We start from the raw sequence: 21168 nt of genomic DNA on the forward strand, positions 1-21168 counted from the left end.
AAGACACCTATACACTACAACAATGGCCACAATGATAAGATATCTCCAAAAATGTCAAAGCAACAATTTATGTCTACACAATAACCAATAGCTGTCTAATGGACTTAAGAACAGCTCAATAGGAGGGAATTCATGTCTAGCACTATAAACCTACCCAATTACTCATGTGTGGTCAGGCTACGGAACCTAGAGGTAAACTTACTATTGGCTTTTCCCTGAAACAGTATAATCTCTTATTGCATTTTAGTACTTCTTTTATATGCATATATTTCAAAGACAATATTCCTCATAACAAAAATTAAGAAAAAGTACTTTCTTTGCATATTTGGCAAATAATCTAACATCAAGGAGTCTGACGATTCCAAATAGTAAAATCCCAACAATTCCAGCAAAACCAACTATTAACACAAGCCTGACTCTGAATCATTTTATGACTAGTGCTTTAAGTATGATAAAAATGTAGCTTTACCAAAGTAGAACTGTTATGTGTACTGTATAAGAAATTGTTTACTAGCAGTTTTAGGGAAGCATGTGGACATCAAAGAACAACTTGCAAGACTTAGTTCTCTCTTTCCATCATGTGGATTCAAGAATCACACTCAGTTAATGAGAATTGGTGGTAAGCATTCTCACTTATACCATCTTTGTAACTATAAAAAATTATTAATATATAAGTAAATGTGAGACCAGTTCTAAATATTGTCACTTGATCAGCTGTGTGATTCCATGTGAATCACATTATTTCTGTAAACTGACAAGATTTCATCAGAATGAAAATTATTTAAGTTTTCCCTGTTGTATAGAATCAAAAACATTAAAATATATTTTCTGGCTACTTAAAGATATCATAATTACTTAATTGTGGATAAGTCTCAGGCACCTTGGGTTGCCATTTTACATGCTAAAGGTCTAACTCCAAAGCTATAGCATGTAACTGTGATTCCTAATGTTAAAAAGTGAGCTATGTAGTCATAAAAGAAGTCAAAGAATTGAAGGCTACATTAGTTAATTAAAACCTTACAGAAACCTTAGCATGAAGCCCAGACTATTGAAGAACCATGCCCTTTCTCTTTTCCTTTGTTTTTTCTTTTGAGATAAAGGGTTATTATGTGGCCCTAATTAGTCTAGAACCTTTTATGTAAGCCTGACTGGCCTCTATCCAGGGGTTACAGGATTGTGCCACCAAATTATGTTAAAGACTATTGATACTTTTCCACTTACCATATATGACAACAATAATAAGGCACAATCATAAGAGAACTTCCTTCTTTAGTGTACCTTAGTATTCTGGGTGAGCACTAAATAACTACTTTCTATTTCAAGAACTTATGTTAATTTTCATACAAATAACGAGATTAAGAAATAGCCAAATGCTTATATTATTACTATTACTCAATATTTTTTATTCCTAATGATATTCTGATATTTCCATTGAACAGTGCTTAGCCCAAGGGTCATCAGAGAGGCAACATCCAACAAGTGATGGAATGGATACAGAGACCCACAGGCAAACACTAAGGGGAGCCAATGGAACCCCACAGAAGATGAAGATGGAGGACTGTAGGAGGGTGTAATGGGGCACCAGTAGAATACCTCCCAAGAATCAACTAAGCAGGGATCATAGGGGATCTCAGAAACCAACCCTGCATGTGTATGCGCTAGATCCTCTGCATATACATTATGTTTGTATAGTTTGAGTTCTTATAGGACTCCCTAACAGTGTGAGTGAGAGATATATCTGACTTTTTGGCCTGCTCTGTGGACCTATTCCTTCCTACTGGGTTGTCTTATCAAGCCTTGATATGAAGATTTGTTCCTAGTCTTAATGTAAGTTATTATATTCCTGGAAGGCATGCTTTTTTTAATGGCGTAAAGAAGTGAATCTTGGGGAAAGAGGAAGGTGTGAAGAGAAACTTTGGTCAGTGTGTAATGTATGAGAGAAGAATAGAAGATGATGGGTAGATGGATGGGTAGGTAGAGATAGAGAGATAGAGAGATAGAGATAGAGAGATAGAGAGATAGAGAGATAGAGAGATAGAGAGATAGAGAGATAGATAGATAGATAGATAGATAGATAGATAGATAGATAGATGATAGATAGAGATAGATAGATAGATAGATAGATAGATAGATAGATAGACAGACAGACAGAGATAGGTTTATATGGCTTATGATCCCAGATTACAGTTTATCATTGCAAGTAAATCAAGGTTCATGAACTTGAAGCAATTATTCAAATCACATTCATGGTTAGGAACAGAGAGCAACGAATTAATGCTTGTATGTTCGTGCTCAAGAACTCTTTCCTTTTCATTCACAATGAGGTGGTGCCACTCAGGGTGTGTCTTCCAATTAAGATAATATATCAGCAACCTGTCCATAGGATAACGTAATCTATACAACTCGTTATAAAGGCTCCTTTCCCAAGTGATTCTTCTTTGTGCCAAGTGAACATTCAAAAGGAAACACCACATTGATAGAAGTAATGCATCCAGATGAAGAACACATGTTGATTGAATTCACATTCATTTCTTTTCCCCTATAGTTCCATTCCATTATACATCTGTACAATGTTTGGTTGATAAAGAGCTTAAATACTGCCTGCCTGGGTTAAAGCTCCTTTTGTTATTTAAAATGTATGATTTTGAGGTAATTAATTAATTAGTTTCTGTTTTCTTATATAAATATGGGAATGGTTTATAGTATTGTCTTCATAAAATTGTTCTCTGGTTTAAATGTGTTATGGGGTTAAATATGTGAAGTACCTAATTCTTATAGATAAGTATAGTTCTCAACCCCCATCAAAGAAGTATTTAGAAACAATTACAGATACCCACAATGGTCAATGAATTACTGACAATGGGGTGGCCAACTCATTTAGACATGTATGATAAAACACTACACCTACAGCTCAGGGGGCATCTCAGAAGAAGAGGTGAAAAGATTAGAATTGCCAGGAGACCATACTTGCTATGGTATTGGGTCATCTGTTAAATTACATTACTGAAGTGGAGATAAGATCTAAATTTGATTCTGGTATTGAGCATGTATTTGATTGTTCCTGTAAATATTTACTTAGAGCATAATGTGCAAGTTGCAGGTTTAGTACTGAGAATACACTGGTGAATACAGAACACCAGAAGACAGGAACTGCTGCTCTGTCCTCTTTGGGCTTTTATTGAATAACATAGGATAGTAATTATGAAACCTAAGATAATGACAGATGTCTAATGGGGAATGATTGTACTAAAATAACATGGACTTGAGGGATGATGGGTGTGGTGGAATATGTTATTCTAAACAGTGTGTCAGAGTGGGTTACAGAGCCCCTGAAATATAACTGTCTGAGGGAAGTATGACCAGGGTTACGTCAAAATGCAATAGCATTACTTCTGAAGTTTTGTATTCATGTGTGCATATATGTGTTTATCTATATGCATATGCACTCATGCAACATTATCATTTAGCCTATAAATATGCTCAGTATGGTCTATTTACCCTTTCTTTATGCTGAGGTAAAATACTGTGAGAAAACTCTTTAAGGGAGAGTTTATTTTAACTCAAGAGTTGAAGGTTCAGTTCATCATGGTGTAGAATTAAGGCAACAAGGGTTTAACACTACTGGTCAACTCATACCCAGTCATATGGATGCCTGCTGGTGTTTAACTCTTGTTCTCTACTAATGCAATCAAGATTACCACATAGGCTTGCCCAGGGGTGAGTCATTCATTTTACCAACTATCACTGATCACAAGTACTTTTCTCCTACTGTCATAGTTACATAATTACAACTATCTTTATTATCTCCAGATATATCTTCTTTCTCCTCCCAAATACACTGAAGGAAATTGTTCTCCTTCGTATAACAGGTAAACGGATAGATGACACAGATGGAGAAAAGAGAAGAAAAGAATACAATAAGAATAAGCTATGTGGAAGGAACAGACCTGATAAACAGTTCTCTGCACCCAAATCCCGTGGGAGGGAGAGCTAAACCTTCAGAGAGGCAGACACGCCTGGGAAACCAGAAGAGAATGCACTCTGCACACATCTTAGACGCCAGAGGAAAACACCAAACGCCATCTGGAACCCTGGTGCACTGAAGCTCCCGGAAATGGCAGCGCAGATCTTCCTGGTTGCTGCCGCCACAGAGAGCTCATGGGGAGCACCCCGCGAGCAAACTTGAGCCTCAGGACCACAGGTAAGACCAACTTTTCTGCTGCAAGAGACCTGCCTGCCTGGTGAACTCGGGACACACAGAGGCAGAATTCCTCTAGGACTGGGCACCTCCTGTGTTTACTGGGAGTCCCACACCCACGGATCCCGGCCCGCAGCAGCTCTCTGCTCCCAGACCCTGTGGGAGAGAGACCTCACCGCCTGGTCAGGTGGGCACTCCTGAGGCTGCAGAGCAGAAGAGACCACCAACACTGCCCACCCCTGCCCACATCCCTGGCCCAAGAGGAAACAGTATAAAGCCTCTGGGTTCCCGTGGGGGAGGGCCCAGGAGCGGCAGGACTCCTGCGCCTGAGACACCGCCGGAACCTGAAGGAACAGACCGGATAAACAGTTCTCTGCACCCAAATCCCATGGGAGGGAGAGCTAAACATTCAGAGAGGCAGACAGACCTGGGAAACCAGAAGAGACTGCACTCTGCACACATCTCTGACGCTAGAGGAAAACACCAAACGCCATCTGGAACCCTAGTGCACTGAAGCTCCCAGAAACGGCTGCGCAGATCTTCCTGGTTGCTGCCGCCACAGAGAGCACGAGGGCAGCACCCCGCGAGCGAACTTGAGCCTCGGGAACACAGGTAAGACCAACTTTTCTGCTGCAAGTGACCTGCCTGGTGAACTCAAGACACAGGCCCACAGGAACAGCTGAAGACCTGTAGAGAGGAAAAACTACATGCCCGAAAGCAGAACATTCTCTCCCCATAACTGGCTGAAAGAAAACAGGAAAACAGGTCTACAGCACTCCTGACACACAGGCTTATAGGACAGTCTAGCCACTGTCAGAAATAGCAGAACAAAGTAACACTAGAGATAATCTGATGGCGAGAGGCAAGCACAGGAACCCAAGCAACAGAAACCAAGACTACATGGCACCATCGGAGCCCAATTCTCCCATCAAAACAAACATGGAATATCCAAACACAACAGAAAAGCAAGATTTAGTTTCAAAATCATATTTGATCATGATGCTGGAGGACTTCAAGAAAGACATGAAGAACTCCCTTAGAGAACAAGTAGAAGCCTACAGAGAGGAATCGCAAAAATCCCTGAAAGAATTCCAGGAAATCATAAATAAGCAAGTAGAAGCCCATAGAGAGGAGTCATAAAAATCCCTGAAAGAATTTCAGGAAATCATAAATAAACAAGTAGAAGCCCATTGAGAGGAGACACAAAAATCCCTGAAAGAATTAAAGGAAAACACAATCAAACAGTTGAAGGAATTAAAAATGGAAATAGAAGCAATCAAGAAAGAACACATGGAAACAACACTGGATATAGAAAACCATAGGAAGAGACAAGGAACTGTAGATAGTAGCTTCACCAACAGAATAAAAGAGATGGAAGAAAGAATCTCCGGAGCAGAAGATTCCATAGAAATCATTGACTCAACTGTCAAAGATAATGTAAAACAGAAAAAGCTACTGGTCCAAAACATACAGGAAATCCAGGACTCAATGAGAAGATCAAACCTAAGGATAATAGGTATACAAGAGTGTGAAGACTCCCAGCTCAAAGGACCAGTAAATATCTTCAACAAAATCATAGAAGAAAACTTCCCCAACCTAAAAAAAGAGATACCCATAGGCATACAAAAAGCCTACAGAACTCCAAATAGATTGGACCAGAAAAGAAACACCTCCCGTCACATAATACTCAAAACACCAAACGCACAAAATAAAGAAAGAATATTAAAAGCAGTAAGGGAAAAAGGTCAAGTAACATATAAAGCAGACCTATCAGAATCACACCAGACTTTTCGCCAGAAACTATGAAGGCCAGAAGATCCTGGACTGATGTCATACAGACCCTAAGAGAACACAAATGCCAGCCCAGGTTACTGTATCCTGCAAAACTCTCAATTAACATAGATGGAGAAACCAAGATATTCCATGACAAAACCAAATTTACACAATATCTTTCTACAAATCCAGCACTACAAAGGATAATAAATGGTAAAGCCCAACATAAGGAGGCAAGCTATACCCTAGAAGAAGCAAGAAACTAATCGTCTTGGCAACAAAACAAAGAGAATGAAAGCACACAATCATAACCTCACATCCAAATATGAATATAACAGGAAGCAATAATCACTATTCCTTAATATTTCTCAACATCAATGGCCTCAACTCCCCAATAAAAAGACACAGATTAACAAACTGGACATGCAACGAGGACCCTGCATTCTGCTGCCTACAGGAAACACACCTCAGACACAAAGTCAGAGAGTACCTCAGAGTGAAAGGCTGGAAAACAACATTCCAAGCAAATGGTCAGAAGAAGCAAGCTGGGGTACCCATTCTAATATCAAATAAAATAAATTTTCAACTAAAAGTCATCAAAAAAGATAAGGTAGGATACTTCATATTCATCAAAGGAAAAATCCACCAAGATGAACTCTCAAGCCTAAATATCTATGTCCCAAATACAAGGGCACCTACATGCAAAAGAAACCTTACTAAAGCTCAAAACACACATTGCACCTCACACAACAATAGTGGGAGATTTCAACACCCCACTCTCATCAATGGACAGATCATGGAAACAGAAATTAAACAGAGACGTAGACAGACTAAGAGAAGTCATGAGCCAAATGGACTTAACAGATATTTATAGAACATTCTATCCTAAAGCAAAAGGATATACCTTCTTCTCAGCTCCTCATGGTACTTTCTCCAAAACTGACCATATAATTGGACAAAAAACGGGCCTCAACAGGTACAGAAAGATAGAAATAATCCCATGCGTGCTATCAGACCACCACGGCCTAAAACTAGTCTTCAATAACAATAAGGGAAGAATGCCCACATACACATGGAAATTGAGCAATGCTCTACTCAATGATAACCTGGTCAAGGAAGAAATAAAGAAAGAAATTAAAGACTTTTTAGAATTTAATGAAAATGAAGGTACAACATACCCAAACTTATGGGACACAATGAAAGCTGTGCTAAGAGGAAAACTCATAGCGCTGAGTGCCTGCAGAAAGAAACAGGAAAGAGCATATGTCAGCAGCTTGACAGCACACCTAAAAGCTCTAGAACAAAAACAAGGAAATACACCCAGGAGGAGTAGAAGGCAGGAAATAATCAAACTCAGAGCTGAAATTAACCAAGTAGAAACAAAAAGGGCCATAGAAAGAATCAACAGAACCAAAAGTTGGTTCTTTGAGAAAATCAACAAGACAGATAAACCCTTAGCCAGACTAACGAGAGGACACAGAGAGTGTGTCCAAATTAACAAAATCAGAAATGAAAAGGGAGACATAGTTACAGGTTCAGAGGAAATTCAAAAAATCATCAGATCTTACTATAAAAGCCTATATTCAACAAAACTTGAAAATCTGCAGGAAATGTACAATTTCCTAGACAGATACCAGGTACCGAAGTTAAATCAGGAACAGATAAACCAGTTAAACAACCCCATAACTCCTAAGGAAATAGAAGCAGTCATTAAAGGTCTCCCAACCAAAAAGAGCCCAGGTCCAGACGGGTTTAGTGCAGAATTCTATCAGACCTTCATAGAAGACCTCATACCAATATTATCCAAACTATTCCACAAAATTGAAACAGATGGAGCACTACCGAATTCCTTCTATGAAGCGACAATTACTCTCATACCTAAACCACACAAAGTCCCAACAAAGAAAGAGAACTTCAGACCAATTTCCCTTATGAATATCGACGCAAAAATACTCAATAAAATTCTGGCAAAGTGAATCCATGAGCACATCAAAACAATCATCCACCATGATCAAGTAGGCTTCATCCCAGGCATGCAGGGATGGTTTAATATATGGAAAACCATCAACGTGATTCATTATATAAACAAACTGAAAGAACAAAACCAAATGATCATTTCATTAGATGCTGAGAAAACATTTGACAAAATTCAACACCCCTTCATGATAAAAGTCCTGGAAAGAGTAGGAATTCAAGGCCCATACCTAAACATAGTAAAGGCCATATACAGCAAACCAGTTGCTAACATTAAACTAAATGGAGAGAAACTTGAAGCAATCCCACTAGACTAGACAAGGCTGCCCACTCTCTCCCTACTTATTCAATATAGTTCTTGAAGTTCTAGCCAGAGGAATCAGACGACAAAAGGAGGTCAAGAGGATACAGATCGGAAAAGAAGAAGTCAAAATATCACTATATGCAGATGATATGATAGTTTATTTAAGTGATCCCAAAAGTTCCACCAGGGAACTACTAAAGCTGATAAGCAACTTCAGCAAAGTTGCTGGGTATAAAATTAACTCAGATAAATCAGTAGCCTTCCTCTAAACAAAAGAGAAACAAGCCGAGAAAGAAATTAGGGAAACGACACCCTTCCTAATAGACCCAAATAATATAAAGTAACTTGGTGTGACTTTAATGAAGCAAGTAAAAGATCTGTACAATAAGAACTTCAAGACACTGAAGAAAGAAATTGAAGAAGACCTTAGAAGATGGAAAGATCTCCCATGCTCATGGATTGGCAGGATTAATATATAAAAAATGGCCATTTTACCAAAAGCGATCTACAGATTCAATGCAATCCCCATCAAAATACCAATCCAATTCTTCAAAGAGTTAGACAGAACAATTTGAAAATTCATCTAGAATAACAAAATACCCAGGATAGCTAAAACTATCCTCAACAATAAAAGGACTTCAGGGGGAATCACTATCCCTGAACTCAAGCATTATTACAGAGCAATAGTGATAAAAACTGCATGGTATTGGTACAGAGACAGACAGATAGACCAATGGAATAGAATTGAAGACCCAGAAATGAACCCACACACCTATGGTCACTTGATTTTTGACAAAGGAGCCAAAACCATCAAATGAAAAAAGATAGCATTTTCAGCAAATGGTGCTGGTTCAACTGGAGGTCAACATGTAGAAGAATGCAGATCGATCCATGCTTATCACCCTGTACAAAGCTTAAGTCCAAGTGGATCAAGGACCTCCACATCAAACCAGACACACTCAAACTAATAGATGAAAAACTAGGGAAGCATCTGGAACACATGGGCACTGGAAAAATTTCCTGAACAAAACACCAATGGCTTATGCTCTAAGATCAAGAATCGACAAATGAGATCTCATAAAACTGCAAAGCTTCTGTAAGGCAAAGGACACTGTGGTTAGGACAAAACGGCAACCAACAGATTGGGAAAAGATCTTTACCAATCCTACAACAGATAGAGGCCTTATATCCAAAATATACAAAGAACTCAAGAAGTTAGACCGCAGGGAGACAAATAACCCTATTAAAAAATGGGGTTCAGAGCTAAACAAACAATTCACAGCTGAGGAATGCTGCATGGCTGAGAAACACCTAAAGAAATGTTCAACATCTTTAGTCATAAGGGAAATGCAAATCAAAACAACCCTGAGATTTCACCTCACACCAGTGAGAATGGCTAAGATCAAAAACTCAGGTGACAGCAAATGCTGGCGAGGATGCGGAGAAAGAGGAACAGTCCTCCATTGTTGGTGGGGTTGCAGACTGGTACAACCATTCTGGAAATCAGTCTGGAGGTTCCTCAGAAAATTGGACATTGAACTGCCTGAGGATCCAGCTATACCTCTCTTGGGCATATACCCAAAAGATGCCCCAACATATAAAAAAGACACGTGCTCCACTATGTTCATAGCAGCCTTATTTATAATAGCCAGAAGCTGGAAAGAACCCAGATGCCCTTCAACAGAGGAATGTGGTACAGAAAATGTGGTACATCTTCACAATGGAATATTACTCAGCTATCAAAAACAATGACTTTATGAAATTCATGGGCAAATGTTTGGAACTGGAAAATATCATCCTGAGTGAGGTAACCCAATCACAGAAAAACACACATGGTATGCACTCATTGATAAGTGGCTATTAGCCCAAATGCTTGAATTACCCTAGATGCCTAGAACAAACGAAACTCAAGACAGATGATCAAAATGTGAATGCTTCACTCCTTCTTTAAAAGGGTAACAAGAATACACTTGGCAGGGAATAGAGAGGCAAAGATTAAAACAGACACAGAAGGAACACCCATTCAGAGCCTGCCCCACATGTGGCCCATACCTATACAGCCACCAATTAGACAAGATGGATGAAGCAAAGAAGTGCAGACCGACAGGAGCCGGATGTAGATCGCTCCTGAGAGACACAGCCAGAATACAGCAAATACAGAGGCAAATGCCAGCAGCAAACCACTGAACTGAGAATAGGACCCCCGTTGAAGGAATCAGAGAAAGAACTGGAAGAGCTTGAAGGGGCTCGAGACCCCATATGTACAACAATGCCAAGCAACCAGAGCTTCCAGGGACTAAGCCACTATCTAAAGACTATACATGGACTGACCCTGGACTCTGACCTCATAGGTAGCAATGAATATCCTAGTAAGAGCACCAGTGGAAGGGGAAGCCCTGGGTCCTGCTAAGACTGAACCCCCAGTGAAGTAGACTGTTGGTTGGAGGGCGGCAATGGGGGGAGGGTTGGGAGGGGAACACCCATAAAGAAGGGGAGGGGGGAGGGGGATGTTTGCTGGAAAACCGGGAAAGGGAATAACACTCGAAATGTATATAAGAAATACTCAAGTTAATAAAAAAAATAAAGAATAAGCTATGTGAAAAATAATCTACCTTCATTTTCTTTTCTTTTACTGGGCTACTTTCTCTAGAGGTTGGCTCTTAAAGCTTAATGAGCAGATCTGTTCCATAAGACCACACCTCACTCTAGTGTTATAGCTCAGGAAAGGATGTTGGAAACACAGAACTGTTTCTAAAGCACCACCTGTTCTGAGTTGTTGTTGATGGCAGTGGACATCATTTTGTCTTTGATATAGTGCTTCCCCTTTCTTTGGGGGACTAAGCGTCTCCAGCTCCAGTTCTGTGGAGTCATGCATGGTCTCTCCAGGGACAATCTTAATAAGCCATGGAGTAATCCAAAGCATTGTTCGTTCTTTTAGTTTTGTTATTTAAGCGGTGTTTCTTCTGTGGGATTGTTATTCTTATTTTGTCTGATTTTCTTAGAAATAAGCAGATTTTGTGTGATAGTAGGGATGAATTAAGTTGCTTTTCTGGTCTTGTGGCACGGGTGGAGGTGGGGAGAGGGATGGGGAGGGGAGTGGTGATTGCAGGGGCTGTAAAGAGAGGCATTGAAATGCAGGAGAGAATTGCTAGGGTTTAAAATATAAGGAAAACAAATTCTGAAATCAGTACTTAAGGTCCAGGAACCTTCATGGAACAGAGCCAGCAAGCACATGTGCACACTATTAGAAGCTTTATAACTTCCAGCTGTCTTTTTTAAAGACAGTGTGAAGTACCTTCCTATCAGAAAAAAAAATTAGACTGTTTTACATATGTAATTATTTGAGATAGACTGAGGGATGACAAGAGAAAATTGGTAACATGTTATGTCATGAAGTAACAATGTCACAATGAAGACCATTATTTTGTGCAATTCATACATACAGAGACAAGGAAGAGAATGTGGAGGAGGGAAAGGAGGACTGTGTAGTCCAGGAAACAGGAGCACCCAGTTTATTATGGAAAACTGTTTGAAATCAGAACGGCCTTTGAGTCAAGTGAGCTTCCACTCAAGTGCTAATACTTGGAGTCACTTGGGGTTTCAGATACATCCCAGGTAGACTCTGTGCTTTGACTGTAGTTCAAAGGCCCAGCACATGCAATTGGAAAGTGATGGGAACTTTAAATGGTGAGATCTAGTGAGGTCATTTTTGAGGTGTGTTCTTGAAGAGATTTCAGTGACCCCCTGGCCTTCTTTCTCTACTTCCTCTTCTATTTTTAGCTCCTCAGCTGCCAGGAGGTTGAAAACTTGCTGTACCACACACTGACACCATGCTTATAGCTTCTCATAATTGCAACTTTCAAAGCTGGCCCTCACCATCCTGGTGCCAACTCTGTTTCATGCTTGAAGTTTAAGATGGGAGTCCCCAGCTTCCTGCTCCAGTCCTGCTTCCCCACCAGAATGATCATGAGTTTTTATCCCTCTGGAACCATAAGCCCAAATATACTCTTCCTTCTATAAGGTGCCTTAGTCACTGGTATATTTTTACAGTAATAGAAAAATAATGCAGAATTTGGTACAAGAGAATGGACTATTTCTATGATAGGTCTGACCATCTACTCCTTCTTCTAATTTTTTAAAAATTTCTTACATGGTATATTTTTGTAGTTACAATTAAAATCAAGAGAGAAACCTATAAAGAAAAAAGAAAACAGATTGAAAAGAGGAAATGACTTCTATATCACCACAGTAGGTGTTAAGATGGTTTTACTGTTAGTCTTACCTGTATTTGTCTAAGAACATTTTTTTCCTTTCTCTCCTTTTTACAGTTACCATTTGTTTATTTTATTTTTTAACTGGATATTTTATTTATTTACATTTCAAAGATTATCCCATTTCTCTGTTTCACCTCCTCAACCCCTCATCCCATTCCCCTTCCCCCTGCTTGTATGAGGGTGCTCCCTTACATAACTACCCATTCCCACCTCACCACACTAGCATTTACATACACTGGACAAGGAGCCTTCACAGGACCAAGGGCCTCCCCTCCCATTGATGCCAGATAAAGCACATCCTCTGCTACATAAACAGGTGGAGCCATGGGTCCCCTTCCTGTGTACTTTTTGCTTGGTGGTTTAGTCCCTGGGAGCTCTGGGGTATCTGGTTGGTTGATGTTGTTCTTCCTATGTGGTTGCAAACCCCTTCAGCTCCTTCAGCCCTTTAACTAACTATTCCATAGGGGACCCCATGCTCAGTCCAGTAGTTGGCTGTGAGCATCCACATCTGTATTTGTCAGACTCTGGAAAACAGCTATATCAGACTCATGTCAACAAGCAATTCTAAGCTGAAATACTCCACAAAAGGGAGGGAGAAGGCCCCTGGTTGGAGTATGGGACCACCCATCCATCTCCAAATTTTTAACCCAGAATTGTTCCTGTCTAAAAGAAATACAGAGACAAAGTGTGGAGCAAGGTCTGAAGGAAAGTCCATCCAGAGACTGCCCCACCTGGGAATCCATCCCATACACAGACACCAAACCCAGTCACTATTGCAGATGCCAAGAAATGTTTGCTGACCATGCTACTTCTTAGAGGATTGTGGAAGGCTTTAGTGGTTGTACTAGAAGAACAATTATGTAAGCGTCTGGGATACAGCACTGAGAGTAATGAAGACTGTGTGGGCTTTGCTCAACAGGTTTCAGAGAAGAACACTACTGGTATCTGGGGTAGAGACCCACTATTCCTATATTGGCAATGCTTTCTGTCCATGACTTAAGACTATACCTGAAGCTACAATTGAAATCAACCTACAATGGTTCAGGAAGAAATACAAAATGTACAGAGAGGAACAAAGAACACCACAAGATTAATATTCCAGTCAAGGTTTATGCTAGAAGAGAAGCAACAATTATTAAGATAAGTGTCAGAAGGAGAGGACAGATCTGCCTTGGAAAAATTTGTGTTCTCAGGTCAAGATCCTACCCCAATAAGCTTCCAACTTGTGAAAGAGAACACAAGACATTTTTCTGCTCCTGGAAGACAACTGCAAGCAAAAGCTAATGGCAAGATAGTTCAAGGGCCAAGGCCATGCCAAGCTCACAGTCATCCTGGCAGTAATCACCATTTGGCACTAGCTTCAGAGTTTAGAAAGATAAGTGATTCTGTGGTCTTTCCCATGGTTTCAGAGAGCCATTGCTTCTTAGTACTATGTGGCAGGGCAGTCCCTGGGTGAAAGTTGTTGAGAGGCAAGAGGCCCTGAGAGGCCATTGAGTGGAGTTGTGAAGTGAAGTCTGGGTTGTGTTACAGAACATAAGATATTAAAAATGGCAGGACCATGAGATATCTGCCAAGGAAAACTGGAGGCAGAGAGTCAAGCAAGCCCAAGATAAATGCATGCTATGGGTAGCAAAGATGGAGAACCAACTCCATCTAAGCCCTCTGACATTAGACATAGAGTCAAAGAGCTTGGTGTTTGGTGATTTTTAAGTATAAGAATAGTGAAAAAATAGATTAAGCCTAGAGAAATTACAAAATGTCAAATAGTATTCTCAGAAAGGAGACTTCACTTCAGTGTCAGTACAAAATAATAAGTTTTACATGTATTTAAGAAAATTTGAGATCTGTGAATGTACATATATGAAATTCATGCACACACTTTATTTTCTAAAAATTAGAAATAAAAAAGTCACCTCCTTGAGAACTATTCTTTCTGGTTTAGAAAATTCAACATTGCTTATTTCAGTTAAAGTCCAAAAATATTAATTAGGCAATTCTGTCTAAACTGAAACTGACTGATCTTCTTCAAAATGTTTCTTCTTTCTCCTTAAAAATAGTTAGAGCTTTCTCAAGCATATCTTAATCTTATCAGCTTCTAACAGTCCTCTTAAACATACACAGAGCTTAAAAGCTTTCAAAGGTTATAATTTAAAGATGTCTTCATCCAATACCTCCCCCCCCCCAAGTTTGGGGGATTCTGCGGAAGAGGAGGGAGCTGTAGGAGATTGAGGATGATCTTCCAAACACAACAGGATATATACATTCAGACAGATTGTGTTAGCATGCACTAGAGCTGCTCAGTTCCAAACAAGAAGGATCCAAGCATGGGGTATACGTGGGGTCCTGCTTGGGTCCCAGCACTGAGTTGGGAAAATCAACGTGAAGCCTAACCAAGAAGCTATCTACCCTTGATATCCACTAGCAAAAGGAAAAATCAATTTTCTCCAAAAAAAGTGTCACTAGGTTTATAACCCACACTAGAGGGCAGACCGTAAACCCAAAAGTAGTTAGATAATACAAATACACTCCAGTTTTGAGATATATATGCTTTTTATTTTGTTTTGCTTGGGCACTTTTTATATTACTAGAGTTTTGATTGTTTGCTTTGATTTTCACTTTTGTGGGAGTTTTTGTAAAAGAGAAAGAACATAAATGGGGTGAAAAAGGGGGTTGAGGAGAATCTAGTTGAAATTGATGGAGGAGAAAATATAATCAAAATATATTGTATAAAAGGTTTTTTAATTAAACGGATGGAAATAGATGACTAAGAAGTTAATAACAATTATTGGTCTTCAGAAGACTGATGTTTTGTGCCCAATATCCATGATACAACCTGTAACTACAGCTTCATGGGATCTGATGACCAACTCTAGCTTCTGCAGGTATCGGTATGCACATGTACATAAACACACAGACATAACCTATTTAAAGAAATAAAGACGTTTGTTCGGATCTTATTAATTTTGACTTCATGAATTATCATCTATTAAATGTATGTTAAATAAATATTGGATATAACTGATGTGTAAGTTATCTGATATGCAACACCTGTGGGGGACACACTCCACAGATTAAGAACCATTGCTCTAGCAGGTGGTGGCTTATATAAGGAAATGTTTAGAATTCAGATTAATTGGCTAGATCTATGAAAGCAGCTGTAACAAATGATAATATCTGAGAATGTGAAATTTTTACTAATGATAGGGCTATAATAATTTTAATTCAGTAACACCTATAAGGAAAAAGGACTTCCCAATCAAACTATCCAGCAGAAAAATATTTGTGAGAAAAACACTATCACATACTTCAGAAATGACTCACTTGTGACAGTTAACATTTATTATTTTTAAAACAAGTTTATGGGAAGTTGGAATAGCATCCAATTAACAGACATGGGTTGCTTAATTTTCTATTTCTTCTTGTATCAATTTTGTCATATTTTTTCTTACAAAATTTAATCCTTGTCTTTTGCCTGAATGTATTTGTCATGAAATATCTTGCATACTGTCTACTTTTCGTCTCATGTCACAGGGTATAAAATAAGCCTTTCTTTCATTTTTGATGTTATCATTTTGCATCTTCTGTAATCCTTTTGAAAATCAAATGTGGTAGAAGCTTATAAATTTCATTCATCTTTTCAAAGAACTTTTGGATTTGTTAATTGTTTCATCATCTTAAATTTTAATTTTTTGTTTGATTTTTATAATTGTGCTAGTTTTTTGGTTTAGTTTTTTGGTTTGGGGGTCTCTTGGGCTTGCTTGGGGTTTTCTTTTGCTTTTGTTTCTGTTTTATGTTTCGTTGTTTTTTAAAAATAAAGTGTTGAATGTAGGCTTGTTTACATCTACATTGGTATAATTAATTGGTGGTTTGTCTTTAAATGTCCTATGTCTAGAATTTTCTTCATTATTTTAACAAATAATGAAGAACAAAGCTTCATTTTCGATGTTGGAGAGGCCCTGTCTTTATTATCATCTTATGCATTAAATTTTCTTTATGATAAACATATTCCAATATCTAGACTAATTCTTTAAAGATTTATTTTTATTTTTAAATATGTGTATATGGGAAGGGGTTATGCATGCTGTCACCCACAGAGGCCAGAAAGAATATTATATGCCCTTGAGTTACAGGCAGCCATGATCCACCTAATGTGTGTATTAGGGACTGAACCAACATCTTCTTCCGAGTAGCACAGGATCATTACCACTGAGCAATCTTTTCAGCTTAAATCCTCTCCTTTTAATGTAGCCAATTAATCCAACTAAAAATTAATTGTTCAAGTTTTTCCTTTAGGATTGACTCTGTGGTTTGATTTGCACGTGTATAGGTCAGAGGCCAGTTAGTCATTGAAGAAGAGTTTACATTCGGACCTAGAACTCCCCCTCTGAACTCTTCTCCTTTGGAGAACCCCATAATTAGTTTCCAATCACTCTATAGCTTCAGATTCTCCAATAACATTAATAAATGAATACATTCCAAGTTTATGAAAAAGCACACATCTGGACGCTGACCTTTTCATAGAATTTGTTCTGTAAGCAAGAAGACCTGATTTCAAATCCCTAGCACTCATGTAAAAAGTCACATACCATCCTCATGGCAAAAAGACAGGTGGATCTGAAGTGCTCACTGGCTAGCCAGTCTAGCTGAGGTTCTGGTTCAATGTGAAACCTTGTCTCAAAGTAATAAAGTGACTAGCAATAGATAAAGATGCTCAATGTCTTACTCTGGCTTCAGCATGCATACACAAAGATTCACATACTTGCATACATGTAACACAATTAATTGAGTGCTCAACAACTTATGCTTTCTTATATTTCAGCATTAAAGTCACCAGGTATATTTGTCAACATGAAAAATAAACACACTGATTAGTGTCTTTCTTCTCTGGTATAAAAGACCAACCTTTTGTCTAGAGGCTTCAGTTCTTTCTTGATAGGTTGTAGCTCTTTCTTCTTATAGGGTCTCTGGAAAGAGTTGAGATAAGAAGAAAATAAATTGGCTACCTATAAACTTTTATTCTAATATATATCATAAACCCACATATTCATATGAACATCTATGTATGCTAAAAGTAGTATAATTGTTGAATCTTCTTCAGTGTCTTTTTGCACCCAGATATATAACTTCTAGTAATAATTTGGGCAAGCAAGTGTTTTTAAATGTATTACAGATAACGTTTATTTATTTGACTCTGCACATAAATCTTTAAAATTTTACAAAAGATCTGATGTAACATTTTACAAAACAAATGTCATCTATAAAAAATGAAAATAACTTTAAATCAGGTTAATAAGGAAATATAAGTAGAAGAATGATATGAAATATTTCCTGATATTATTTTGTATGTCTATCAGATTTAGATATCAAATTCCTAGGTGTCAAAGAATTATGGATGAAACTGCATTACCCTCAAATTCTTAAAGCCTCAATTTCCTATGTATATATTTTTCTCGGAGGCTTCAAAAACTGTGTGAAGTTCAAGGGTGAGGTCCTAATCTAACAGGACTTGTAAGAAAAGGAACAGATACCAGAATAAGATTCTGTGATGACACTGGGCAAAAAGGCAAAAAAGCTCCAAATAAGGGGAGAGAAATACTTTTGCTGGCAGCATAAACTTAGACTTTCAGCTTCCAGAATTATGAGATAATGACTCTGTTTGTTAGGTCATATACATTGTTGTGCTTTGTTACCACAACCCTAGAATACTAATATAAAATCACACAGGAAAACAGTTCAGTAAGAGAAACCAATTTACATTACTAATCAATGATAAGACTAGATGGGAAGATCACCCATAGTAGCTTTGAATAACCAGTCATTGTCTCCGATCAGTGTGAGGCAAAGGTGAAGTGAATACACTTCATCCACTTCATAATTGCCCATGATCATTACTTTTGAAAAAAAATAGGTGTGAGAAACTTGAAGTAATCCTGATAACTGAGTGAAAAATGGAGCATGGAAGGTCATTGTTAATAGAAGGCTTTGTGGTGTAATATCGCATGTACATACTGTCTGGAAAATTTGTCTTTTCTATTCACAGGTAAGCTTCAAGTGTGTATTTGATAACTAAAGCCAAAACATACCTTATATAAATACTCAGAAAATATAAAAGGCAACATAAAGATTAAATGTAAAGATGTTGCAAATGTTTGAAGACACATTTATTGTTTATTTGAAATTATAGCTCTCACCTACAAAGCTAAGCTTCATTTTATATTTCTTCAGATACAATCTTAGTTGTATATATTCATACTCTCTTGTGATATTTACTACGATTCTTTTTCTACAATTGCATTAGAAAACAAGACCTTTTACATGAAAAGATAACATGTTTGTCTTACTGGGTCTGGGTTACCTCACTCAGGGTGATCTTTTCTACTTCCATTCATTTGCCTGCAAATTTCATGATGTCTTTGTTTTCAACAGCTGAGTAATATTCCATTGTGTAAATGTACCACATTTTCTTTATCCATTTCTCAGTTGAGGGACATCTAGGTTGTTTCTAGTTTCTGGCTATTATGAATAAAGCCGCTATGAACATAGTTGAGTAAGTGTGCTTGAGAAAAGATAAAGCTTCTCTCTGATGTATACACAAAAGTGGTATAGCTAGGTTTTGAGATAGATGGACCCCCAACTTTCTGAGAAACTTCCATATTAACTTTTATAGTGGCTGTACAAATTTGCACTCCCACCAGCAGTGGAGGAATGTTCTCCTTGCTGCACAACCTCATAAGCCTGAGCTGTCACTTATTTGTGATCCTAGTCATTCTGAGAGGTGCAAGACAGAATCTCAAAGTAGTTTTGATTTGTAATTCCCTGATATCTAAGGGTATTGAACACTTCTTTAAGTGTTTTATAGCAATTTGAAATTCCTGTTTCAAGTTTTCTATTTAAATGTAGTGTACCCATTTTTAATTGGATCATTTTTTTGTTTGTTTGTTTGTTTGTTTGTTTGTTTGTTTTTTGACATCGAGTTTTTTGAGTTCTGTATATTTTGGATACTGCTGTTAAGAATAATCATGCTACAATCCACAGACCCAGAGTTGCTAAGGAACATAAAGTGTTCAAGGGGTGATGAACAGATCTCCCTGAGAAGGATGAATGAAATAAATTTTTCAGGTGAAGTTAGGGTAGGTGGGGATGGGAACAGGAGGGATAAGACCAGGGAAGAGATAGGGAGCATTGATAAAGATCACTGCAATCTATAAGAGTTATCCAAAGACTCTACTAATGGAGGCTATGGAGCTCAAACTCTCTATCTTTTATAACCAGGCAAGGCTCATAGTAGTGGGACTGGGACATAAACCCAACCACGAAATCTTTGACCTATAATCTATACTGCCTGCAAAATGTACTGGAGTAAAGGTGGCACAAAATTTGTAGGAACAGCCAACCAATAACTAGCCAAATTTCAGGACCATGCCATGAGAGGGAGCCCATGCCTGCACTGCCTAAAAGAACAGAAATCAGAGGTTAAGTATAGCCCAGAGACGCAGGATAGAACTAAACAGGACTGGTAAAAAAAGAAAAGAAGTCAATTAAACAGAAGATCCTTTCTCAGAGCTAGCAGCGTAGAGTTGTCCACAGTCTCCTGACCTCCATTGTTTGGCACTGGGCTCACTCTTCCATCCTGTGGAGCCTTGGCCAAGAGCGTACTGCTCCCCTGTGAAGGCCTCTGGGGACCCAAGCCTCACCAGCTTGGAACTGTAACCCACCAATCCTTTCCCAGGTGGGTCTGTGTGTGTCAGAACTGGCAGAGGTGAGTGTACACAATCCACTGACCTCTAGCACTGGGCTTGCTCTTTGGTCCTGAGGAGCCTTGCAGAACTCTAAGAGCTTCTTGCCTCCACATAGAGGCCAGCAAGGGTCTCCAAGAACTACCAGCTTGGAACATTGCCCCACAAATCCCTTGCTAGTGGGGTCTGCCAGAGGCACAGCCAGCAGAGTCCAGTGCCCAGACCTCCATAGTCAGGCCTGTGGTGCCTCCCTTCCAAAAAAGTCCTACTACCATCAAGATCATCTAGCCAACACCAGGGAAATCTAGATGCCTATAGGACAGCATGAGAACACAATCAGCATCCTGCTACAGCAAGCCCTGAATATCCTAATGAATCTGAACCACAAGAAGATCTTAAATTCGATCTTATAAAGATAATAGGGGCCTTTAAAGAGGAAATTGATAAATCCCTTATGGAAACAAAGGAAAATACAATCAAACTGATGAACAAAATGAATAAAATTGTCCATGACCTGAAACTAGAAACAGTAGCAATAAAGAAAAGACAAGCTGCGGCAATCCTGGAGATGGAAAACATCAGAAAGAAAACAGGAACTGCAGATATAAGCATCATTAACAGAATACAAGAGGTAGAAAAGAGAATCTCAGGCATAGAAGAAATCAATACATTGCTGAAAAAAATGTTAAATTCAAACAGTTCATGACATAAAAATCTGGGGCACTATGAAAATACCAAACCTAAAAATAACAGAAATTGAAGGAGATTTCCAGCTCAAAGGTCCAGAAAATATCTTCAACAAAATCATAGAAGAAAATTTCCATAACTTAAAGAAAGTGACACTTATAAAGTAGAAGAAGCTTACAGAATACCAAACAGATTGTGACAGAAAAGAAAATTCTCCATCTA

The 21168-nt window shown here is 38.5% G+C and overlaps 1 protein-coding gene across 1 annotated transcript in view; it reads right to left on the reverse strand.

The window, feature by feature from the left end:
* Cdh7l1 (cadherin 7 like 1) overlaps window positions 1-21168 on the reverse strand; it is a 361963-nt gene that overhangs the window by 238627 nt on the left and 102168 nt on the right. Inside the window, 1 exon segment of the mRNA XM_087596660.1 lies at window positions 17426-17487. Coding sequence (XP_087452786.1) covers window positions 17426-17487 — 62 coding nt within the window.

The sequence above is a fragment of the Rattus norvegicus genome, chromosome 19 (assembly GCF_021556685.1).
Source record: "Rattus norvegicus strain SHRSP/BbbUtx chromosome 19, alternate assembly SHRSP_T2T, whole genome shotgun sequence".
Lineage (NCBI taxonomy): Eukaryota > Metazoa > Chordata > Mammalia > Rodentia > Muridae > Rattus > Rattus norvegicus.